The sequence below is a fragment of the Mizuhopecten yessoensis genome, unplaced genomic scaffold, assembly GCF_002113885.1.
Source record: "Mizuhopecten yessoensis strain PY_sf001 unplaced genomic scaffold, ASM211388v2 scaffold7635, whole genome shotgun sequence".
Classification (NCBI taxonomy): Eukaryota; Metazoa; Mollusca; class Bivalvia; order Pectinida; family Pectinidae; genus Mizuhopecten; species Mizuhopecten yessoensis.
Window position 1 is genome coordinate 540,694 of NW_018407146.1, and position 26,673 is coordinate 567,366.

Sequence of the window (26,673 nt, forward strand, 5' to 3'; positions counted from 1 at the left end):
AAGTTTAAAAGGGGTATTTTCTATCAAGTCAAAATGCCTGACATACAAAAGGCAGTGGCAATAGGTTAAATGAGACTTTGTCTCTGGTGACTTAAAATGAAATTGAACAGGTATTGAACCCTTTGCCAATTATAAACTCATCTTAAGCCCTTAAACCCAAGCATACCTTTCCAGATTCCCCTTTTACAGCTAGGATCAGGGTGGCCTCCAGCAGCTGTTGGCTGAGCATCACCAAGCTTTGGATGTTGTCCATAGGCTTCTGTTTCTTCTTGGCCCATTTAGCTGGACTTAAACCATCTGAACAAGTAATTCAAGAATAACTACATAGTTATTTTGAAAAAAATATATATACTGTGAAATCAGATATATTAGTTGTGCCCAAATTTCCTGGTTTCCCCCCAAACAATGTCCTGTGTACCCCTGAATCTGTGGCTTACTATGCTACTTGTAAGGAAAATACCTTCAGGTCAAACCTGTAATTACTTTGTGGACATACAAATTTATGGTTGAAGAGTACCTATGAAACAATAAGATAAAACAAGAGGCCCATGGGCCTTAACGGTGATATATTTATACAGAGAGTTGATTTTTGTTTTTAACATGAACAGAAATATTATTCAAAGTGACAAAAAACAATAAAACCACCTCATTCAATATCTAGCATGCAGATTTAATACTGAAAAGTATTTGAAACTAGCACCTCTGATTCTAAACAAGGAAAATGAAGAAATTGTATTTTAACACACGGACTCCATTGGGCCCCACCCTACAGCCCTTGGGGGTAGGGATGGCTCAAATTTTCGTAGTATCAAACTGTCAACTTAGGGTTATAATTCCAATCAAGTTATCAACATGTAATATTCAAAGTATCATTTGCCATTATAAACCATACCAAATTTTGCCCCCCCCCTCCTTCCCCAGGGGTAAACGTGAGACCCTAGGGTCATAAATTTCCCAATTTTGGTAGAGCACCTAAAAACCCTTCCATCTATGAAGAGAATTTGATTCTACCATATCTGGTCTTGAGAAGAAGATTTTGAAATTTCAGTCGATTCAACCCTTTTTTTTGCCCCACCCATCAGTCCCAGGGGGTCAGTCAGGGCTGATATGTGCATATCATCAAACTGCTATCCAATACAGTTTGATGTATCCTAAGACCCTTCCATCTATTAAGAGTATTTGATTCTACCATATCTGGATCTTGAGAAGAAGATTTTTGATATTTTAGTCAATTTTACCCTTTTTGGCCCCAGCTGGGGACCATATAATTCATAATTTTAGTTGACCTTTGGTCATGGAAGGTTTCTGCAAAATTTCATTGAAATTGGTTCAGGGGTTTTTTGAGAAGAAGTCAAAAATGTAAATTGTTTACGGACGCACGACGCCGGACAAAAGGCGATCTAATAGGTTACTTGAGACTTTGTCTCAGGTGACCTAAAAACAACATAAAAATGATTGGTTTAAATTCATCTTAGACAAGGCATTACATTTTATTCTGATAAAGAAATGATAATGGTGAATCCATGGACTGAGGATAAAGACGACAGACCACAGTTAAAAGTTAATAACATAAAAGAAGAGAGAGATTCTAGGAGGAGTCAACACTTACTGAGGTTAAAGGTCGGAACAGATCCCAGGAGGAGTCACCACTTACTGAGGTTAAAGGGACGGAACAGATCCCAGGGAGGAGTCAACACTTGCTGAGGTTAAAGGTCGGAACAGATCCCAAGTGGAGTCAACACTTACTGAAGTAAAAGGACGGAACAGATCCCAGGGAGGAGTCAACACTTGCTGAGGTTAAAGGTCGGAACAGATCCCAAGTGGAGTCAACACTTACTGAGGTTAAAGGAGGGAACAGATCCCAGACAGGAGTCAAAACTTACTGAGGTTAAAGGTCGAAAAGATCCCAGGAAGGAGTCAACACTTGCTGAGCTTAAAGGTCGGAACAGATCCCAGGAGGAGTTAACACTTACTGAGGTTAAAGGAGGGAACAGATCCCAGACAGGAGTCAAAACTTACTGAGGTTAAAGGTCGAAAAGATCCCAGGGAGGAATCAACACTTACTGAGGTTAAAGGTCGGAACAGATACCAGGAGGAGTCAACACTTACTGAGATTAAAGGTCGGAACAGATCCTAGGGAGGAGTCAACACTTACTGAGGTTAAAGGACGGAACAGATCCCAGACAGGAGTCAAAACTTACTGAGGTTAAAGGTCGAAACAGATACCAGGAGGAGTCAACATTTACCGAGATTAAAGGACGGAACAGATCCCAGACAGGAGTCAAAACTTACTGAAGTTAAAGGTCGAAACAGATACCAGGAGGAGTCAACATTTACCGAGATTAAAGGACGGAACAGATCCCAGGAGGAGTCAACACTTACTGAGGTTAAAGGACGGAACAGATCCCAGGGAGGAAAAGTCCACAGCAGTGACCATGGCCAGACAGCACTGAGAAACAAAGTCTAGGTATCCGACCTCCTGTGGGGATAACAGAAACAAACATTATTATAACATGATTTTGACAGTTGACTGCTTAAATGTTATTGTATCCTCTTAACTCTATTTAATTACCAGGTTTTATTTAATATGCAAGTAGTAATAACACAAAACATTGTATACATTGTATTTAATACAGCCCATTGAATATTTCACAATGAAGTTTTTAAAACTCTGCTTAGATTATGGACACATTGCCCCCTGACAACACAAGTCAAACACTAGCCTAGCAACACATTCTATTTAAAATGCAGGCCAATGTTTCAGACTCCACCACTGAATGTATGTATGGTGGAAGTATGGTGGTACGGATCTTATATTTTGAGATATTTGTTTTGATGTTAACTCGTGATTTACAGTAGTCTAGAGAAGATCTTCATCAAATTTTCTATTCTTCATATACGGGGATAGAAACAATGAAAAATAAATACTGTCAAATGCTACATTTCACCAACTGTTTCTTTACCCTCCTACATCCCTACCTCTAAGTGATCCTGACTGGTGTGTTTGAGGAGTCGGTGACACAATTCCTCACAGCATACGTTGGCATCCGCATTGGTAACGAGAGCCGAGAGTCGAGCAAAAGTCTTGTACACATCACACCATGTCTTGAGCAAAGTCTTCACGGACGCCTGTACAGGACAACAATACCTTCAGTGTTCACCTTGATATTGTTCAAATTTAAGTCAAAAACTTTCAGGGGACCCAATAATTTGAGACATGCATGTCTTTTAATCCCATACGACACCAATAAAATCATCTACATGGAATCCAACATTTACAAGAGGACAAGAGGCCCGTATTGCTCACCTGTTGTGAAATGTTGTCGGCAATTAGTGATTTTGAAAGAAGGTTGAGATAATTTATTTGGAACATCTTGATACTGGAAACCTGCAGGCGAAATGTCAGGTCTAGGTTTAATGGTTATTCATATAACTTTTAGATTTTGTAACACAGCTGACCTGTGACCTTAAATGTAAGTCAAAGTCAAGGATTAAACTTGACAGCCCTTTACAAAACCAAGATACAGTACAAATAGCATGACCCTAGGCCTCATAGATGTTTTGAATTAGTTGATTTTTTTTTTTTTTACAGATTCTGCCTGTGACAATGAAAAGTGGGTCTAGAATAAATAGCACAATAATTTGATAACCATTTGACCCAGCTAGAAAAGGGCTAAGTACATTGAATATAAGCAGATATCTATGACCTTGAACATAAGGGGCAAGGTCATTCACTCTAAAAGCCTCATAGCCCTTCATCCCAGAAAGCAGTATAAAGGAAAACATCACTACGCTAGACCTTATAGATTTTTGTCAGTCATTAGATATTTGTTAAATATTATCAGACTCCAATGATCTAAAATGTAAGGCGAGATGGTGTTGTAGCCCTGTGTCTTACCTGAGGCATGGAGGTGACGAGGCCTTGCTGTACCGGGAACACGAGGACAGCATACAGACAATTAAAGTTGTGTTCCAGGGCATCTCCTTGGTTTACCTCGTTAGTCTTAGGGAAGATAAAGCAGACATTAAAATAGTAACCCTTGAATACTCAAACCAACATGCTTTTACAGCGTAAATATAATACTCAAACATGAATACTTTTAATGTTTAAACATATTATATGAGCATACATGCCAGGGGTGTACATTTCCACTAGCCCCACCGCTGGGGCAATTAAATTTCATGTCAGGACCAGTAAACATTTTGAATACTTACAATGAAAACATACGCTTGTAGAATATATATAAAAAAAAATCTTTCTAATTTTAGTTTTATAGCTATCTATCTGAACTTTTCAAGGTGCAAGCTTAAAAATTGACTCTTTGTCAAATGTTGCCCCCAGTTTCATTATAGTTTCTGACTATTTAAATACCAGGTCTGATGACGGAGTTTTAGGATTTAAGACTATGTATGAGGATGTCTTACCTTTTTGATGTGTTCGTGGAGTGGGTTCACCATGCTACTCCAGAGTCTCCACATCAATTCCTGAATTTCAACAAACTCTCGATTCTGTTCTAACATTCGCAAGGTAGAATTGCAGAACTCCAACGACCCTGATGATGTACTGATACCACAGTCAACCAAAATTCCAAATAGTGCCATGTAGCTGTGGAGTAAAACAGAATAACTCAATACCATGTAGCTGTGGAGTGAAACAGAATAACTCAATACCATGTAGCTGTGGAGTGAAACAGAATAACTCATTACCATGTAGCTGGGGAGTAAAACAGAATAACTCATTAGCATGTAGCTGGGGAGTAAAACAGAATAACTCATTAGCATGTAGCTGGGGAGTAAAACAGAATAAATCATTAGCATGTAGCTGTGGAGTGAAACAGAATAACTCATTAGCATGTAGCTGGGGAGTAAAACAGAATAACTCATTAGCATGTAGCTGGGGAGTAAAACAGAATAGCTCATTACCATGTAGCTGGGGAGTAAAACAGAATAACTCATTAGCATGTAGCTGTGGAGTGAAACAGAATAACTCATTACCATGTAGCTGGGGAGTAAAACAGAATAGCTCATTACCATGTAGCTGGGGAGTAAATTAGAAGAGCTCAGTACAATTTGGATACCTTACAAGTTAAGGAAAACATCTCTGTACCAAGGGTTGTCAAAAAGAACAGCTCTGAACCCTGTGCAAGGGGAGTCAAACAGAACAGCTAATGAAAATAATATGAAATATATTGTAAAACCAAAGAGTTAAGAACTAATAGTAGTGTAAAAATGATGAGAGTATTTTATTTGAGCTACTATTTCATGGACTTAATCATTATTGATTTAGTATTTCCTGAAGATAGATTCACTGAAACTGACAAAAATGATCAAGCCTGAACTTTGAGGGAGAGAAAAAATTAGCTCAGACTTAGATTTTTTTTAACATTGTACAGTGTTTAATCAAAGCTTTTTAACACATTTGGAACTGGAAGTGAAGACAATACCATCTAATTATGGAAAAGAGTAACTTAAGTTGATTACCTTTGAGCTCAAAAGTCACAATGTTGTTTGAAATTGTTTGAGCTCAAAGTTATATTTTGAGAAATCTAGGTCTGTTGACTCGTATGTGCATTAACAGTATATTTTGTACCTCTCGGAGATAGTTCCTGCAGTTAGCAGTACCGGGGTAAGGAGAAGCTCAGTCAGAAACAAGGCAGGTGTTCCCTGGAACAAATACATACATACAATTTATAAGTATTTCTACATCTCAATCCTGTAACACATCCATTCTAAAAAGCTCAATAGTGAAACTATTAAGTGATGCTTGTTCAAACATTTGACAACCAATACCTTATCATATCAAACTTCAGTTAAAATTATTTCTAATTTCAAAAGTGGAACCAAATTCAATATACCCAGTATGAACAAAACAGTATTGAGCAATGACGCATGACACAACACTCCCCATTACAGAAATTTCCAGTATCGTTTACATCATAACTTGCAAATATTCCTACATCAATGCTATTCAGTAAATAAAGAATATCAATTGTTTGCATGTGAATGGAACCGTGTTGTATACCATAATAGAAGTAAAAGGGATACATTTCAATCTTTAATGTTAGCATTAACATAGTTCAATAATTACTCCCTTCTAATAGAACCTTCTTTAACTACAAGGAGTAAACCATTTTCTAACATGTCTATACACACTAGACCACCATGATATAGATTACCACAGAAAGCTAAGACCACCACGATATAGATTACCACAGAAAGCTAAGACCACCATGATATAGATTACCACGGAAAGTTAAGACCACCACGATATAGATTACCACAGAAAGCTAAGACCAGCTGGTGGAGCTTTCATTGTACACACATATAAACACACACAGGATCTACTTCCACACAACATCAGAAATGGTATTTACATGATTAGTTATGCCAATTTGAAATTTTCCTAATTCAAAGTCTACACACTATACAGTAGAAGTAGTGCTATACTTACATGAATCCTCTCCCCGTTACCCACGTTGTAAGCCGTAGATGTCAGCGACTTTCTCGGAAGACAGCATACCACCTCAAACATTTTCTGAAAAATTTGACCAAAACATATTGTTATTTATTTGACAGAAAAAAAAGAAAAGGGTAATGGAAACATTCTTTTTATACTTTATGGCATCCAAATCAGTCGGTGAACTCTCAGAATACCAGTCTGGGATTTGTCTATATAACATAATCATCACACCAGTTCAATTTCTACAGTAGTGCTCAAGAATAAAACAAGCACTACATACGAAAACTGAAAATGTACATACAATCTGGAGAATTATATTAAAATGACAACTTTTGAGTAAAATTTGAATCGGTAGAAAAACTGATTTTCTGTATATAAATAAAACCTACATTATGATTCTCTGCGAGTATATAAATGCAAAAGATCCCTGAAATTAGTTCTATTCAAGCTTGATCTTTTACCTGTTGGATTGATAGTCATGTCAACGGTAAGTGCATCACGCAATATTTTTTTTATTAGAACTTTATATCGCTGTGTTCAAAATTGTCATTTCAAAGTCAGGTAGTTGTTTAACCTACTGATAAAGAATACTAGCAGAACAAGAAAGATTTCAAATTTTTGGCAGACTTTTTCCCCCTACTATGAAGTGCGTAAAGATTTGTACTTCACTTTCTAAAGGAATCATGTTAAATTGTGAAGAACTTGAGATATCTTCAACACAATCTTGGGCGGACGTATGGATGCAGAAAAAGCAATTATTACATACCCCCCTCAACTGAAGTGAGGGGTATAATAAAATTTCTATTCAATACACAAAATAATTCCGTGAGTAAATATTACATCTTAACCAGTAGACAAAATGGTTTAGTTAGAACACACCAGTAAGACTTTCTGAGGTAGGGCCTGGCTGAGGATGATGATCTGGAATTGTGTCAAAAATGATGTGAGGATCTCCCTCATGTCCAGCTTCAGGTGCTCCAGGGCGTTCTTCATATGAGCAAGCAGAGAGTACCAGACTTGGTATAACAGTGCCTCTGTAACACAAAAGGAGATGAATGACTCAAAATTAATTTCTGTTGATATAACAAGCCATTCGGATAGATATGCCTCGCCTATGCTCCACATGATACAATTGTTATCACATTTTTGTTATCCATCTTTTATATTTATTACGGTTTAAATATGACAATGTCCTGTCATGCCAGGCCATTCCATCTTGCATCATTTTATACATGTAAAGTTATTGAGCATTTATGAAATGCTTTCAGTTGGAATTCATGGCCAATATAAATGCCAACTGAAAACTACAAATTCCTTAAAGTACACTAGTACTTAACATTAAATTTGAAAGTTTTTACATTAATTTAATTTCAGTATTTAGTTCATTGTAAACAAACATTTATGGACTATGCAAGCTTATTAAATAAATAGAATAGCCATCTTCCAGAGGGTCGGTGGTAATGAACGTGAACAATTTCAAGATCTTAATGTGGCCCTTTATTCAAAGCTGATATGAATGCCAGCAGAAATAAGTAGGGTTTTACAGTGGTAATAAAATTCTAAGAACTTTTATTATTGTAACCAATCCTCCTGAATCAGTAGTTTTAGAGTACTTAGATTTACACTTTTCAAAATGCGTATTATTCAATTAAAAGAGTTAAAACTGTAGGATACAGGTACTTTTTACAGAACTCTACCACTTAGGCTAAAGTAAGTTTCCTCTAGCCAAATCAGCAACGAGTCACTAACATTAGTGTTAACAATCATTTTTCTACCTCCTTTCCACAGGGGCTTCTACCTTGTGACCTTTATCACACAAAAAGCATGATTTTGGGAAAAAGACATGATTTTCACATTTAATTTGGGAAAATATAGCAAAAAAATTCTAGGGGAAGGGGCCTTTAAAAGGCTCCAAATTTGCCCAAAAGATCACTGGTTAGCCACTGTGACATTTTAATTGATCAGAAATGACAACTTACCTTGGACTTTCTTGCTTAGAAATGACAACTTACCTGGGACTTTCTTGCTCAGAAATGACAACTTACCTGGGACTTTCTTGTTCAGTGATGACAACTTACCTGGGACTTTCTTGCTCAGTAATGACAACTTACCTGGGACTTTCTTGCTCAGTGATGACAACTTACCTGGGACTTTCTTGCTGAGTGAACAGATGATTTCAGTGGTACTGTTGACTAGAAGATTGGCATGTTTGTAGAAACAGGATGGTCCGGTGATGATTTCGTGACTCAGTGGATCTGTAGTTCAGCAAATATATATTCATGTTGTAGCAAATCATGACTGTAATTATTCTGATATACTGTTTACAATCATATAATTTGCACACTCAAATCAGGGTTCGAATTTAAGCTCGCATACTCGCGAAAAGCGAGTGCAAATTGCAAACTGCGAGTAGAGATTTCAGACACCAGCATTTTTTTGCGAGTGAAAATTTTGGGCTGAATAATCCTCATTCCTAATGGTCGGTCTTTACAAATTCTTTCTTTGACAACTCGCGGTCATTTTAGCGCATTCTTGTCATTCGCCGAACGAATGATTCAGCTTTTGTCATTAATGTAAGTTAATGGAAACTAAGATGCAGTTTCTATGCTAAATCTTAGAATAGCCTGAGCAGGCCAGCATCCTTTCACAGCAAGGTTTGCGTCATGTATACATCCCAATGACCATAATTTAAAATGCCAGTTAATACTGTGTTGTTTTAGAATTTAATTCTAAGTTAACATGTCTAATAAAGTTGGAAAAATGCAAATTGCAAGTTGTTTTCTCATTTAGCAAGTAAGAAAAAATACCACTTGCGAAAAAATGCAAGCAGAAAATCTGATTAAATTCGAACCCTGTCAAATTATAGCATGTTATCAAATCTTTACTGATTAATGCATTGATGAATTGGCAAAACCACTATGTATGCAGTAGAAAACTACAACAAGCATTAAACTTATATTAGCACAAAATTGATTTAGCGCAATATTTAAAGTGTGAAAATCATTAAAATAGGATTACTGCCTGCTTAAATGTATATGCTTATATAGTAAACAAAATTCTTGTGAAGAACAGAAAGTAAAACCTGTTTAAGAAACCGCCCTTGAGAAGTTAAAAAAGTTCCTTGATGCAGGTTTAATTCACAATAAAATCATAACAATGGGGGACATAGAAAGTTGTCTCTTTACACAGGTGGTCTGTTGATAGAGCTGGTCACATGAGTACTAGGTTTAACCCTTTCACCCCTATGTAACTTTAGTAGACTCTACCATGCATTGATCTGGATGAGTCCATTATGGTCTACAGTGGTGGAAGGGTTAACTGTATCAACCAAACATTATTTAAGAGTAAGGAATATTTGGTGAATGAAACAGACTGACAAAAAACCACTTGCTACTTAATGGGAACACCTTACCCATTGTGTAATTAGGGCGAGGAAAGTCAAGGTCACTGGGCAGGCTACCAAGAATGTGAGCAAGTATCTCGCAGCCCTTCAGCTGCAGTGCCGGAATCACAGGTGGTGCACTGGATGAGCCAAGGACACTCAGGTTCATCTGAGGGGTGATAGGACTTGTCCCAGTCTTTAGAGTACCTGTAGTTGTTACCAATCAAAATTTAAGTAACAAAATGTACTGTTAAATATTTACTTTGTCACTAAAGGATAATTTTTGCAATAGGACAAATCTGTCAAGAAACTGTTGTCTATTGTTTTCAGAGTGTAAACAGAATTATTTTTGATGCAGTGTTAATTTTGTGATTCTTTTATACATTTAATTGAAGCTGTGAAATCAACATGACAGATAATATTTCAATATTGTGTAACACTACACACCTGACAGAACAATCTGGACACATTCAACACAGCACAAACTTCATGTTCCATGCTGTCACCATGATATAATATACTGTGAAGCTTTCACCTAGTCAAATACCTTTTCTTCACTTGTAAATTTCACATTCACCTTGTTTTAGTTTAGCCCTTTATTCTCCGTCATGAAAAATAGGTCCTCATCACGGAGGGCAATAAAGGTGGAATTTAAACTTTGACACCATCGTATGGGACACTTACGTGGCGTAGCTGCTCCAGTAAGGTGATTATTAAGCTTTCCGCCTCCAAGACAAAAGTGTAAAAGTGGTACACACACCTGCAATGACAATCCATACACCGAGCTGATTAGTTTTATTAACCTTGCTCCCTTTGTTGGAGAAGAGTGCAGATCACAAGTCATATAATGGTGGTTTTTCGACTTCAAATTCTTGTACATGCAATTCTGGAACTTTAATTAAGTCTTTTTTTAACATTATTATTTTCTGTTAGTCCGAGAGATGACTTGAAATACTATTATACTTAACAATGATTAAAATCGGGCAACGCAGTGCAATGATACCGTAACTTTAAAGACGTCTCACCTGATCAAAGTGTGCGGAAACCTTAGGGCCAAGGAGCCAGATGAAGTGCCACCACACCTGAAGTTTGGTAAGTGCCACATTCTCAGACTTGGCGTTGTTTAACTTGAATACTTGCATCACTAGCTTGATCCGCTTGGGGTCTGTCAGGATGGCTAGAGTAGAGAATTCAAATCATGTAATATTGTTCACGATCATATATAATACATTGGCTAGAGTGAACCATTCGCACTGTATCACAATGTACAGTAGTATAATACTCTGTACAGCACAGTCGATTGACTTATTCTGGTTATAACCAAGCCTAGTGTACTTACACCACACTGTATCATAATGTACAGTATTATAATACTCTGTACAGCACAGCTGATTGACTTATTCTGGTTATAACCAAGCCTAGCGTACTTACACCACTCTGTATCATAATGTACAGTATTATAATACTCTGTACAGCACAGTCGATTGACTTATTTTGGTTATAACCAAGCCTAGTGTACTTACACCACACTGTATCATAATGTCCAGTATTATAATACTCTTTACAGCACAGTCGATTGACTTATTCTGGTTATAACAAAGCCTAGCGTACTTACACCACTCTCTATCATAATGTACAGTATTATAATTCTCTGTACAGCACAGTCGATTGACTAATTCTGGTTATAACCAAGCCTATTGTACTTACACCACACTGTATCATAATATACAGTATTATAATACTCTGTACAGAACAGTTGATTGACTAATTCTGGTTATAACCAAGCCTATTGTACTTACACCACACTGTATCATAATATACAGTATTATAATACTCTGTACCGCACAGTTGATTGACTTATTCTGGTTATACCCAAGCCTAGTGTACTGACACCACACTGTATCATAATGTAGAGTATTATAATACTCTGTACAGCACAGGTGATTGACTTATTCTGGTTATAACAAAGCCTAGTGTACTTACACCACTCTGTACCATAATGTACAGTATTATAATACTCTGTACAGAACAGTTGATTGACTAATTCTGGTTATAACCAAGCCTAGTGTGCTTACACCACACTGTATCACAATGTACAGTATTATAATACTCTATACAGCACAGTCGATTGACTAATTCTGGTTATAACCAAGCCTATTGTACTTACACCACACTGTATCATAATGTCCAGTATTATAATACTCTTTACAGCACAGTCGATTGACTTATTCTCGTTATAACCAAGCCTAGTGTACTTACACCACACTGTATCATAATGTCCAGTATTATAATACTCTTTACAGCACAGTCGATTGACTTATTTTGGTTATAACCAAGCCTCGTGTATTTACACCACACTGTATCATAATGCACAGTATTATAATAATCTGTACAGCACAGTTGATTGACTAATTCTGGTTATACCCAAGCCTAGTGAACTTACACCACTGTATCATAATGGACAGTAGTATAATACTCTGTACAGAACAGTTGATTGACTAATTCTGGTTATAACCAAGCCTATTGTACTTACACCACACTGTATCATAATGCACAGTATTATAATAATCTGTACAGCACAGTTGATTGACTAATTCTGGTTATAATCAAGCCTAGTGTACTTACACCACACTGGATCATAATGCACAGTATTATAATAATCTGTACAGCACAGTTGATTGACTAATTCTGGTTATAACCAAGCCTAGCGTACTTACACCACTGTATCATAATGTACAGGAGTATAATACTCTGTACAGCACAGTTAATTGACTTATTCTGGTTATAACCATGCCTAGTGTACTTACACCACACTGCATCATAATGTACAGTATTATAATATTCTGTACAGCACAGTTGATTGACTTATTCTGGTTATAACCAAGCCTAGTGTACTAACAAAGTCATTTCTCAATTCTCCTTAAACAACGGTAGTGAATGCCAAGCTAAACTACTATGTGTTGTTAGTATGAACTCTCCCTTTTTGGTGAAAGTTGTGTAGTACAGGTATGTAAATCACTGCTGTTGGTCAAAATTGTGCGGACTGGGTATGTAATTAACCTGTTGGTAGGGGTGTACATTTAGATCTACAGATTGTCGCGCAATACAGTTAAATTACATAGTAAAATGTTCAACAGGAATGAAAAGTGGTTGCACAAAACGTTTGGTTTAATTTGTCTGTGTTTTACGTCCTATTAACAGCTGTGGTCATCAAGGATGTGCCAGGCTTTGGTGGTGGAGGTAAGCTGGAGTTCCCGGGGTAAAAACACGGACCTTGGCCAGTCCCTGGTCACTGCCCCATGTAGGTCGTAAACCCGCAATCAAGTGTCCGTGGAGGGCTAGTGGTAGCAGATTGTCAGACACTTAACCACTGCGGCACGAATCAGATGGTAGTTTATGCGATATATATAAGGCCAAACAAGAAATATTTGGTGTTTCTGGTAACCCTACTTACCCAAATTTGTGGTTCCTACCCTTAACTTTTGAAGGCAATTTTCAAAAAAGCACTGTTAAAATAAAGTTCTCTCGTCTATATAAACCGCATAAAATTATTTAAAAAAAATATATTGTTACCTGCCTTCCCCTCAATTTTTCCAACATGTCACAGGAAACATTTTTTTGTTCTGACCTGAACTTACCATTGTTGGTTGCAAAGTTGTCTATTAGTTGCTGCCATGCCTGAAAGGCCAAACATTTGACCTCTGGATTTGAACTCTTGAACCCTAACTCTGCAATGGGTAGTACATGGTTGATGAAGCTGCCACGATGAAGATCCTATTGGAGAAAAAGTTTACACTCAAAGCTCATTTTCATTTCAATCCCAGTACACTTAATTATTCTAAATTCAAACAGACATCTTCATGTCCTATTTTCTTCCATGCATTCATTACAAAGACATTGGATTTTTGGGAATTCTCTTTTTAATGTTATATTTATGAGAAAGAATAAGTGATGATTTTGAAAACAAGCCGCAGAAATTGGACACAATCAGACAATTAACACAGAGCAATGACCTAATCGGGACAGGACAAGTCGGAATGGCCATGGAAAACACATGCTCCCCAACCCCATAAATGGCAGGTGAATAAATGTCAACTTTTGATTATATGTCAAAGTAAGGTAGCATATAAAAATTAGCAATACCACTGCCTTTAATCAGGGCAGATTTAACAAAAACTCACATCTCCTAAAATCTGGACAAGAATTCCCCAGGTTTTCAGAACATGAATCTCATGTCTGCTACCAAACAATCTTTCCATTTCAGCTCCAAATTTCTGAAAACAAAAATGATTGTGATTACAAACCAGCATTTGTACTAGGTAAATGTATGTGATACAATATTTCTAAATTTTGTTTACTTGAAATCATGCCCCATTTCTATTCTATAAATCCTGGTTACAATTGTCACACACTGGAAATACATTTTTTTCACATTTCTATAAACGTATATGATAAACGTCTATAACATATAATGATAACTGTTTATAATGATAAACGTCTATAACATATAATGATAACTGTTTATAATGATAAACGTCTATAACATATAATGTTAACTGTTTATAATGATAAACGTCTATAACATATAATGATAACCGTTTATAATGATAAACGTCTACAAGTTCAACATTAATCAGAAAGGAAGGTTACCTTGTTAAAATCTGTCATCAAAAACTTGGAAAGCACTTTCTGCTCAGTCATTAGGGAAGATAACTGTGTGTTGACCACCTCCAACGCTTTCTCGCGAATTTTAATGGCGCTGTGGACTAGTTGTACAAGCAAAATCTTCCCCCACTGGACAATATGATTGATCATCTCCTTTGGACACACTTCAAGGAGCCTGTATAACACAAGAGGTATAAAAACGTAACAATAAGCTGTTCTGATGCTTTTACAAAGTTTTTGAAGGGGAAAATTACTGTGTCTCCTAATTGAAATAATTAATTGGAAAATTATTACTGATCTTTTTCCTGCATTTTGATAAATCAATCCCAACAACAACAACAACAACAATAACAACAAAAATCTGCCAAAAAAGCAAATAAACTAGATGTATGTGCAGGTATTTTTTCTTCTATTTACTTCTTGAATCTTTACAAAACAATTTATTGACACATCAATATCTCACTCAGAATATTGGTAAACGAGCGTATAATGGTAAAATATGAGGGATAAATAGCTGCACTACAATGAAATTCTACTGAAGTCCCGGTCACAGCTTGGTGACTGTTCTTAGCAAGTATGAAGACTTTGTTTATATCTATGGTACAACATCTAGACTTATTATAACTTCCTGACTGAACTCCTCAATAGCCTCTTTACAAGGATTGCAATGCTGTTGAAGTGGAAATATGATAATTCACAAGTGGAGATGTTCGCGTTATGACTCACAAGTAGAGATGGTCGCGTTATGATCCTTTTAAAACTGGGCAGTATGGACATTTTCTCAATGACTATGGATCCGCATGTTATACTTATTCTTTTTTATCCTCCTACAGTGTTTTTAATCTGTAAGAGATATTCTTGTGTAGATATTTTTACGCCGATTTATTCAAATCAAAACATGACCATTTCCACACAAAAAATTTCCACAGTCACAGTAAGACAAGAGCTTTCAGCTAATGTTTTGGTGCAGATTTACAGCCAAAAACAGGCTACTCCCTCTAACAACAGAGTGCTTTATTTTCCTAAAAATGAAGAAAATTTTAGGAATATTTCCGAATTTAAATACAAACAATGATATATTTTCCCAATGCAGGTAGTAACAGGCTGTTGATATATAAAGGTATAAAAATCACTTGCTTACTCAGGGTAAAATGTGGTAAACTACAATCTTATGATGACATGTTACCTGGCAATGATGTTTGAAGCTTCATTCTCCACAGTGATCGACTGTAACTTCCACTTCTCCATGGCGAACTCGGCAGAATTCAGCATCATAGACACCTAAAAAATATTTCATTTTTGATGTTTTGTGTTAAGTTTCATAAAACTGTCCACATGCATATGATTTAAATAAGATTTTATGAAATTTTGACTGCGAATTCTTAAAATAGGTAAATCGAGTTATTTATTTTTAATAAAACTGGTACTTATTGCTGTAATTGAGATATGTGGTGAAAACTATTACATAAAGACACAAGGAATAATCCCAGATTTTGCATATAAGACATAGAAAATTTGGTATATAAACTAGTTACTACTAAGCAGCTCAGTTGATCACAAACTGTAAATATTGAAATATTTTTTTCATTATTCTACTTTTAATTATGTTTACGAGGTTGAGACATTACGTTTTTGTTTACGACATCACTAGGTAAGTTCTGTCGACTGAGACACCACAAGGCACGGGTACAGGTTGTTTTGTCATCTGTCTGTGACACACAATTCGTTAGAACAGATATCACATTTCCAACATTCGTCGCTGACAGGCTCCTGAAAGTAAAATAGTCAACAGATAAGAAATTGCTGATACAGATAATAGCTTCACATCATTTCACATAATGACAAGTGACCAAATTGGCCTGTATGGCTTCCTTTTTTTCATCTCACACTTGGTGAACCAAATGTTAATATGGGATTATTAAGAGTCATCAATTAAAATTTATTCAATGACATACCATCATCGTATTATACAGATATCCAAAAAGTTTTGAATTCTACTGATAAATAACCAACTTAATTTATAAATTAACAAGCATAGAAATGTTAAGAGATAAATATATATATGTTTACAATATGGATAAACCTTTTACGGCTGATGTTTTCCAAGAATTCTCAAAAAAATAAACTCTCAATTCCATCATGTATGCTTGGTCGGAGTGTTGTATTCTTTGTTTGTATATATATGTACTGTATAATTTGCACTGTATATGTGCACTGTACTGATAAACTGCAAGGTTGAAGGTAATAAAGAATGAATGAATTCTTCTGTATGGTCTTACCCGACATTATCACTGTCGTGGAGGAAAAATCCCAGTACTTGTAGTGCTGAGTGGGCTAACAGGGACTGGTCACTCATGATGTCCAGTTGTAAGATTGACCATACCTCGTCTGCATGCTTTGCCACATCCAGATTAAACAGACTCAACTCATCCTCCTTCATGTGACTGTGAGGCAGGAAAAGACACAAGATGAAAATGGTTTTCCTTGCAAGATATGATTGCACCATTTTAACTGTCGTGGGTTTTTTTTTTATTAAATCTCATTAATATTAAAAAAAGTGTCTGGCTGACTGTGAAAAACTTTGAAACTCTGAAATGGCGTGTGTTTTCCTGTAGATCAACTAGAAATGTTGTTTTTGATGCAAGAAAAAAAGGTAGGGTCGACATTTCAACACAGAGGGCTTTCCTCTCTTCTCGTATATATGATCAATGGGGTGTAATTTTTATCAAAAGTTGATCTAAATCCCTAAAACATGTAAAATTACTATGAACACCTTAGTTTAGGTCCAAATTTAGCTGTAACAAATTCCCAGGTCCCTGTGGGAGGTACAACCAACTGTCTTATTTTGAGGTTATTGAGAAGACAGATATGGACATGGAAAATATAAATATGTATAAATGTCCTTACTTGCTGAAGTTTGTGTAAGCTTTGATTCTGTCATCTTTACTTGAAATTTTCGACTGAAGTGTTGACAAGATGTTTATGACATTCATATTGCTGTCACTGGCAGCCGTAACCATCATCTTTCCTGGGACATCTGTAGATCTCTGGAAATTTCTGAAAAATACAAAAATACACCTTGTAATAGATTGAGCAACAGAAATTGAAACTCTCAATAGTTAAACCTCTATAAATTGAACTTCGAAAATTCAAATTTCTGTGTTGAACGGCAAAGTCTGGATATTTTCCCTTATATAACACTACTAATATTTTATTCATGAATCAAACTTTCATTGTGTTATTTATTGGATTCAGTTGAAAGAATAACGCCCTCAAAGTCTTTTTCATAGCAGGGGTCTCATATCACAGTGCCATACTCTAGGGTAGATCTTATTAGAGCGATGAAAGCTAAGCATTTACTTCACATGTGACAGTGTTTTAAGGTGGCTCCACACTTTCGCAATTAACCAGCAAAATTCGTTGAAACTTTCATATAATTGTTATGCAACTATGTCGAGTTGATTTTATGAAAATCTAAACATTCCGATAGTTTGGGGAATTTTTTGGAAAAAATACCAAAAAATCGAATTTTCGTCAATTCTAATATTTTCCGTTTTTTTTTGTGTGTGGCATTGTTCGGAACAATAACAACAATAATAAAATGAAAAGAAGCATTTCTAATTAACCCTACAAATATTTTATTTTATCGCAAAATATGTAACACGTTACACAAAGTGTTTTTTATTGAATTTGTACGGATAAAAGTGATTATCTACAAGCTAAAAGCACCCAGGACACAAAGTTCTATACATGTAGAGTGGGAAATTGAACAAAATATACACACTGGCTTTATAATTAATTTATTTTACATTTTGCAATCACTTTGATCCGGGTGAGAGTTATCTTCCTTGAAAAAAATCGGAACTTTTTGCAGAGGGGTGACATTTACACAATGACAGTTGTCTCTGTTTACATTTTACAAAAATGATGGAAATAAATAAAAAAAATATGGTATCAAAATTATCAATTTATTGTTCTTTAATGGAACCAAATTACCCTCAGTCATGTACACTTTGGACATCATTCCACAGTCCGCTAACTCACGGTATATTTATAATTACATGTCAGACCAGAGGCTATCGCATGGTATACCGTTCTCACGTGCACTCACACATGCATTTCATAGGTATCTTGATATTTTACAAAACATTATTTTCACAGAGTAAGCTAGTAGACTACATTTGTAAACACGATTTTAATCGACAGAGCGACACTCCCTCAACAGCGAAAATCGTAACGACCTCTAGCTTATGAACTCTTGTAAACACGCGATATGCACATGTGAGGTTGGTACGTCCGCATTCCATGTGTTTCCTATATGACCTTCTTGAGGTCATCTGGTCTCATGTCACTGTCTTCCCGTGAGTCTGTTTATGTCTATGAATTGGAAAGCTTTATTCCTGAAGTACGTGTGAGTATACATTTCCCGGTAAAATCTTGATATCGGGTGTTGACATATCATCGGCACGCACGTGTACTATTGTTTACCATGGGCCTGTTCGTTTATGCGGAACAACCGGTTTGACCGTTTATAAATGTAACAATTTCGGGTGTAAATCCTGGCGGACCTGCAAATGTGTATGCAGGCCTTGCAAGGCTTTCTCAAGACTCGCCTGAAAGCAGCCGTTTAAACGAAAACGGCCCAGCAGGTGTTACTATAATTTGCACTACGATATTGAATGCCCGATACGCAATACGGAAATGACGACACGGTGTACATGCACATTTCGATTAAGATAATTGAGTCCTAGCTGTACTTTTTCCAGAAATATGTCACGAAAATGGACGCTGATGACGATGTGTCGAGCCACCTTAAGTGGGTTTTTTTATGAAACCTAGAGTCAAGTTCCCTTTTTTGGTGATGTTCTTGATGTGGAAACCCCAGGTCAGGTCATTTGAGATGTAATTTTCTAAATATGTAGTGTTCGCGACGTATTGAAGTATGGTATTGTCCAGTTGATAGAAAAATGTGGACTTGTTCCGGATGCTGATGATATTACATTTAATACATGGGGCAGATTTAGTTGTGGATGACTAGTATATCTCGTCCTCTAGGGTAAAATGTGATATGCTTCACATGTTCATTGTATGCCATTGGAAGACAATTCAACAGCAGATCAGAATGACGACGTATCCGACTGGTCCATTAATCATATTATATAGCACAGGCTGTCGAGACTGTTCGGTACAGAAGCTTTGGATCAGCAATATATGACATGTCTGTCCCAAATTCATGTGTTAGACGACAGTAAAGCGTTAATGACATACGCTAGTCTAACCTGTCAAAAGTAACGGTGTAACTACAAATAAAAGCGAATTTACGTTGATTGTTAAATCGTGATTACTCTGCAGATATAACTGGCCGGCGTTAACTTTGTAATCTAGCAGTCATGTACTCCCATAACATGAGAGGCCGCTGGTCGGACTTTTTTCAATCGGATATGATTTTGCCGACTGTCAAAAGTTTTTCGCCGTGTAAAACCTCAAACATTGTTGGAGTAGCAGTCATGTAGACCGAACCCGCTCATGTGAGAGACCGAAACTGTTTTTGATTTCCTTCCTGTGTGTCCGAAATGTAAAACACAGTAGAAATTGGGGGAATATCGTACCAGACAAATGTGGCATTTGAAGAAATCATACAAAATATCATGATCAAAACATAAGGATTCATTTTCATCCACAACTTACCACATGTAGAATTCCCTTCTTCAGCAATTCGCGCGAAATATTGGCACAGTGTTGTTTGGACAATTTTGATTGGTCCATGGAACTGTGACGTCATTATTGTTGAGAAGAGTTACATGGCGAAGGGAGGTAACCACAGGTAGCACAACACAAAATACTTTTGAAGTAATGCTTAAGAAATTAAAATATTATAACTTTTCATTCTTCTGTTGATGCTTGGATAATGTTGTGGTACCTGTGGTTTACTAAGACCAAGAACTAGATTTGTATTTTGTAATTCAGTAAGTTATTATTTATACTAGACAAGAGGATATGAGATGTCATTTAGCTTTGGGGTTATTTCGCTTTGGCGGGTTTCGTCTTTTCGTTATTCCGTTTCGCTTGGCGTTATTTCGTGGGCGACAAAGCATTTTGCTATGACATATTCCAGGGGTGGAGAGAGCGAAAGTGAGCGTAACTTAGTCCCAGCAGAGACGTATATAACACATCGATGTCATAATCAGGGGCGGATCCAGGATTTCCTAAAAGGGGGGCCGATAATTTTTTTCTCAATAGTTAACGGTGTGCTGCGAAAGGCAGCAGCCCGAGCGCGTAGCGCGAGGAGGGGGAGGATACATACCCCCTCTCCGTAAGGGGGGTTTGGGGNCCCCCCCCCCCCCCCCCCCCCCCCCTAAATCCGCGCCTGATAATGTTGCGTACCTCATACACTGTGGGGTTTGTCAGTGTTGTTCCGTCCTCTGTGACGGCACTGTCCAAAGTGCTGTTCAATAGGGTCCTGATTGAAAGTTTTCAAACATTCAGTAATGGAATTAACACGGATTTTCAGACCTATTGTCTGCTTACTTAGCTTCATTTCATTGCGTTGTTTCTGGGTGAAGAGTCCCGTACGTCCTGGTCGGTTTGCTACGCATACATTCCAGTTTTCAAGATATTCTAAGAAGTCATTTTTTAGCCAATTCAATCTAGGATCGGTGACCTCTTTAGAAGGGAACATATCAGGATTTCTTTTGTTTCTTCCTTCATATAAGCTGTGTACATTCAAACAATCAAAAAAAATGTTAAAGTTTCTGATGAATTCAACAGTTTCACTCGCAGAATCGTCATACAAATCCTCCAATGCATTTGCTACAGAACTGCTTAGCACTTGTGCTACTGGTTAACTTTCATGCATCCAAAAGATTTCATATCTACACGTGAACGTGTCAGTTTTGGACAAGGGTTGTAAATTGAAAGTTCACAATGTTCTTCATACAACTTCAAAATGTGCAGCCATGATATGTCTTTCCACAGTTTTCGGGTGTTCTTGTGGGAATAGGAGTTGCTGAAACAGTTTCTGATGGTCTTCAATGAGGGACATCAGAAATTAAAAAAAAATGTCTACTCTTGTCTCGTGGATGAACAGTTGAATAAACTAGCACTTGATCGTCAGTCACTTTATGCATATCGAAAAACTTTCGGTTGGACGATGCACCATCACATGTCAAAAACAGCACTTTCAAATTGATCATCTCAGCAACATCAACAGCTTTCCATATAATTGGATATAAGAAATCTGCAGTAATGCTGGTGGTAGCGAATCCGGCAAGAGGAAACTTTAAGTCTGTTGAAACAGCACGAACCATCAATAAAAGCATGTATTTGGCTGTTGCACTTGTTGTATTATTTGAAACCTTTTCTAGCTCAAGAATCTGGTTGCCAATGTTATCCAAGTTACAATATCCAACAAGCTCTCCAGAATGTTTATCATAAACAAGGTCCTCTTTGATTTTAATTTCATCAAAAAGAATTCCAACATAGCACTTATATGGTTCATCACTGGAATACACCCCTTTCTTTCAATTTCCATTTCAACAAATTTTATTGACAATATAAGCAATAGTCAATAGGATCAGACATCAGGCATATCCTATCTAAGTCCTCTCCTTAAAGTGACAACAGGTGGTAAGAAACACAGACATATATTTGTACATTGATATGATGTTTGGGATAAGGGGAAGTAACTCCTTGATGACTTGTTCAGTATTCATGAGATATAGTAACCCTTTCACTAGGGATATTTAATTTGAGATATTTACTAGACTATTATCTTCAGTGAATAGTATCAAGTATTAGACAATGAGTTACTGGTATTCATATAAGGTAAACTGTTGAGTATAAATATTTGGTGATATTGGATTTATTCCCCCAACAGATACAGGCCATACAGTCCATATGGATAGCACACTAGCCATCACACACTGTTAAGGATCAAAAGCCAATTTCAGCAAATAGATATATAATTTGTAAGTAGGGCTACACCAACTCCTGCAAGTAATGTAGTAATTCTTTAATTAAATTGAAAGGAGTTACTCCATATCTTGATGTAAGCTTAAAGAAGAAGAAGAAAACAGAAAAAAAAGAAAAAAAAAAAACACACAAAAGCTTTTATACATATAACTTGAATATATATATATATATATAGAAAAAATAAAATTAACGACCGACTAAAAAACTAGCTGCTTTCACCCTTCACAGGGCTCTTCAGGTTTATTCAAAAGAGAACAACGTCGTGACGTCACAATTACATGTCATCACACTACAATAGTAACGTGACGTCACGAAGTACACAAGATTGGTGGACAATTTGGCGTAAAATTTATACACAAGATTGGTGGACAATTTGGCGTAAAATTTAATATATATATATATGTATATATAAGAATGAAATAATGTATAATTATGTTCCTTTCTTTGCAGCTTCCTCCTGTAGCATTTTAACAACATCTCCCTGGAATCCTAAAAAAAGAGTCTTTGTAATGAGTTATGATCTGGATATGATTTCTCAATATCATTATATATCTATATACCACATTGTATCTAGCCAGACGAACCTAAGACTCCCTCATTATTATATCTATAAAGTTTGATGTAGAAACAGTTAGACAAACATGGTTTACACTGCTTCATAATGTTTCGTCCTTCTTGGATCACACCATACAGACAGTGTTTTCTTCCTCCCAGCCGCGGTGGCCAACTGATTATGGCGTCTGGCATTCTGCTACCACATGTTCCTTTCTTTGCAGCTTCCTCCTGTAGCATTTTAACAACATCTCCCTGGAATCCTAAAAAAAGAGTCTTTGTAATGAGTTATGATCTGGATATGATTTCTCAATATCATTATATATCTATATACCACATTGTATCTAGCCAGACGAACCTAAGACTCCCTCATTATTATATCTATAAAGTTTGATGTAGAAACAGTTAGACAAACATGGTTTACACTGCTTCATAATGTTTCGTCCTTCTTGGATCACACCATACAGACAGTGTTTTCTTCCTCCCAGCCGCGGTGGCCAACTGATTATGGCGTCTGGCATTCTGCTACCACTAGTCCCCCGCCACTGGGTCGCGGGTTCGATACCTACGTGGGGCAGTCGCCAGGTACTGACCGTACATGTAGGTCGGTGGTTTTCCTCTGGGAACTCCGGCATTCCTCCATCACCAAAACCTGGCACGTCCTTTATTGACTATAGCTGGTAATAGGACGTAAATAACAAACAAATCAAACCAATTTAAAATCCTTCATGGGTCGCACCATACAGCTGTTTCGTCCTCCTAGGACTGCACCATACAAATGTTACGTCCTTCTAGGACTGCACCATACAAATGTAACGTCCTTCCAGGACTGTACCACACAGCTGTTTCGTCCTTCTAGGACTGTATCAAACAAATATTACGTCCTTCTAGGACCGAACAATACAAATGCTACGTATTTCTAGGACTGTACAATACAAATGTTGCGTCCTTCTAGGAATGCACCATACAAATGTTGCGTCCTTCTAGGAATGCACCATACAAATGTTACGTCCTTATAAGACTGCACCATACACATGTTCCGTCCTTCTGGGACTGCACCATTTCTAGGACTGCACCATACAAATGTTACGTCCTTATAAGACTGCACCATACAAATGTTACGTCCTTCTGGGACTGCACCATTTCTAGGACTGCACCATACAAATGTTACGTCCTTCTGGGACTGCACCATACAAATGTTACGTCCTTCTGGGACTGCAACATTTCTAGGACTGCACCATACAAATGTTACGTCCTTATAAGACTGTACGATACAAATGTTACGTAATTCTAGGACTGCACCATACACATGTTACGTCCTTCTTGGACCGTACAATACAAATGTAACGTCCTTCTAGGACTGTACAATACAAATGTAACGTCCTTCTAGGACTGCACCATACAAATGTTACGTCCTTCTAAGACTGCACCACACAAATATTACGTCCTTCTAGGACTGTACAATACAAATGTAACGTCCTTCTAGGACTGCACCATACAAATGTTACGTCCTTCTAGGACTGTACCATATAAATGTTACGTCCTTCTAGGACTGCACCATACAAATGTAACGTCCTTCTAGGACTGCACCATACAAATGTTACGTCCTTCTAGGACTGTACAATACAAATGTTACGTCCTTCTAGGACTGTACCATACAAATGTTACGTCCTTCCACGGAATTATCTAAGTCCGTGGTCCTTCTAGGACTGTACAATACAAATGTAACGTCCTTCTAGGACTGCACCGTACAAATGTTGCATCCCTCTTAATTTTAAAAGAAGTATAAGAGTGCTAGCTGATTTGAAACTTAACAATGAGGGAAAAAATACATCTTTACAGTATTTTAAGCTCACTTAATCAATCGATATTGTTCAGTGTGACGTCATCTCCCTTTACATGTCTAGACAAGGTAGGGGGCCTATTGTTATAAACACTATAACAAAGTAAGGATGTCGTACCCTCATTTATAAAGCCATACCGTGTTACCTTTCATCAATCTTACTGTTTACTTAGCTAGTTCCAAGCTGTTCATCCCGTTATGTATGTACGTATCAGTACTTGGTGTAAGTACATTATGTATGTACGTATCAGTACTTGGTGTAAGTACATTATGTAGGTGTATACCCATACCATTTAACAATCATCTTACCATCTATACTTTCACCTCGTCGAGTCTAAGATGCACCAAACAAGATTGTCTCCATCGAGACGTTCAGCTTTCTGACGAGTGTGTTTTTGTTTCTTGTAAAACCCGTCAGTTGACATGGATGAAAGGCATCCGAGTATGTATACGTAGTTAATCAGCCCATATCTCACAGGCCACCTGGTCGTGGTTCACTGAAGCTCTGTGTTATCGCGTTCCCGGGTACAATCTTTACTACACGTATTGATCGTAGTAAAAAACATAGATATTACTTACATTTCAGTAATGTTTTTGTTCACTGTTTAATTGTTCAGCGAAGTGTAAATCACAAATACTAAAACCTATTTCACGAGATACACTATACATATTTATTCATGTTCAGTAAAACACGGAGAAAATTAAAAAACAAATGTAAAATGCGAATGCTGTATCTTTTTATTGCTTCCATATTCATTTTCTACACAAAGACTCTGAAAAATACAAACATTTGTGAGGTACTCGAATTATTGGGGTCTTCTCTGAACACCAACTGTGCTTAAAATCACATGTTTACATATATAGGTGGTCAGTTGTGATGATAGTGAGTAATTATAGTCTATTGCAGAAATGGTGTACGGGTAAATTGCACAGGTAAATCAACTTCTGATAACTAATCAGATAACTGCTAATAATTGCAAAATAATAAATAATATTGAGAGTTCCGATCCCAAGCTGTTAAATGGATAATGTATAAAACATCAGCACATTTTGGAGAATTATCATATTTCGCTCTGTACTTGGAAACATCAACTTCTTTACTCAGTGAAATTTGTGTGAATTCTCTTGTAATTATTGTCATATAAAACTTGTACTTATTTTCAGATTTTAACTTGTGTGACTTCAGTTTGATATTATTAACTGTTATTGTGTGCTTTGATACATAGATATTAGTTAAACTTGTATTTTCAGATTTATGTGAACTGTGTTTAACTTGAGTGACTTCATTTTGATACTTGCAGCCTCCGACGTAATCTTCAGTGACGGCCCCTTCTACACCTGTCCTACTATATTTTACCAGATTTACAGCATCCACGTACAGATTGAAGGCATCGTGGCCCCAGTTGTTTATGTACTACTTCCCGAAAAGAGCCAGGCTATCTACAACCGTTTCTTCACGCTACTACAGGAGCACATGGCAAACTTCCAGATTCCATTCCGACCCACAACAGCCTTTGTCGATTTTGAGGTAGCCGCACACAACGCCATCCGCAGTGTCGTCCCTGGTATCAGCATAAAAGGCTGTTTTTTCCATTACACTCAATGTATTTGGCGAAAGGTCCAGTCAACCGGACTCCAGACACTGTACCGTGAGAACGACGACGTCAAACTACTTGTCCGCCGAGCTGCTGTTCTTCCAATCATTCCCATAGACCGCATGCTGATGATGCTGACATACCACATCCCGCTGCTTTTCACAGACTACGTCACAGAGTGGGTAGAACTCAAGGAGACCGACCA

At 37.0% G+C, this 26,673-nt stretch overlaps 1 protein-coding gene across 3 annotated transcripts in view; it reads right to left on the bottom strand.

Annotated features, from left to right (window-relative positions):
* The window catches only part of LOC110454015 (telomere-associated protein RIF1-like), a 41,149-nt gene extending 20,879 nt beyond the window's left edge, over nucleotides 1–20,270 (bottom strand). For all 3 annotated transcript variants that reach the window (XM_021503315.1, XM_021503316.1, XM_021503314.1), the window contains exons 1-20: nucleotides 20,196–20,270; nucleotides 17,415–17,564; nucleotides 16,787–16,951; nucleotides 16,136–16,277; nucleotides 15,694–15,788; nucleotides 14,493–14,682; nucleotides 14,024–14,116; nucleotides 13,481–13,616; nucleotides 10,868–11,019; nucleotides 10,527–10,602; nucleotides 9,873–10,049; nucleotides 8,605–8,715; nucleotides 7,340–7,494; nucleotides 6,452–6,535; nucleotides 5,591–5,664; nucleotides 4,426–4,606; nucleotides 3,899–4,003; nucleotides 2,980–3,129; nucleotides 2,383–2,479; nucleotides 167–297 (exon numbers count right to left, since the gene is read on the bottom strand). In XM_021503315.1, the coding sequence (XP_021358990.1) occupies nucleotides 167–297; nucleotides 2,383–2,479; nucleotides 2,980–3,129; nucleotides 3,899–4,003; nucleotides 4,426–4,606; nucleotides 5,591–5,664; nucleotides 6,452–6,535; nucleotides 7,340–7,494; nucleotides 8,605–8,715; nucleotides 9,873–10,049; nucleotides 10,527–10,602; nucleotides 10,868–11,019; nucleotides 13,481–13,616; nucleotides 14,024–14,116; nucleotides 14,493–14,682; nucleotides 15,694–15,788; nucleotides 16,136–16,277; nucleotides 16,787–16,951; nucleotides 17,415–17,530 (2,430 nt within the window). In that variant the 5' untranslated portion in view covers nucleotides 17,531–17,564; nucleotides 20,196–20,270. The remainder of the gene's footprint in view (nucleotides 1–166; nucleotides 298–2,382; nucleotides 2,480–2,979; nucleotides 3,130–3,898; nucleotides 4,004–4,425; nucleotides 4,607–5,590; nucleotides 5,665–6,451; nucleotides 6,536–7,339; nucleotides 7,495–8,604; nucleotides 8,716–9,872; nucleotides 10,050–10,526; nucleotides 10,603–10,867; nucleotides 11,020–13,480; nucleotides 13,617–14,023; nucleotides 14,117–14,492; nucleotides 14,683–15,693; nucleotides 15,789–16,135; nucleotides 16,278–16,786; nucleotides 16,952–17,414; nucleotides 17,565–20,195) is intronic.
* Between the last annotated feature and the right edge of the window lie 6,403 nt (nucleotides 20,271–26,673).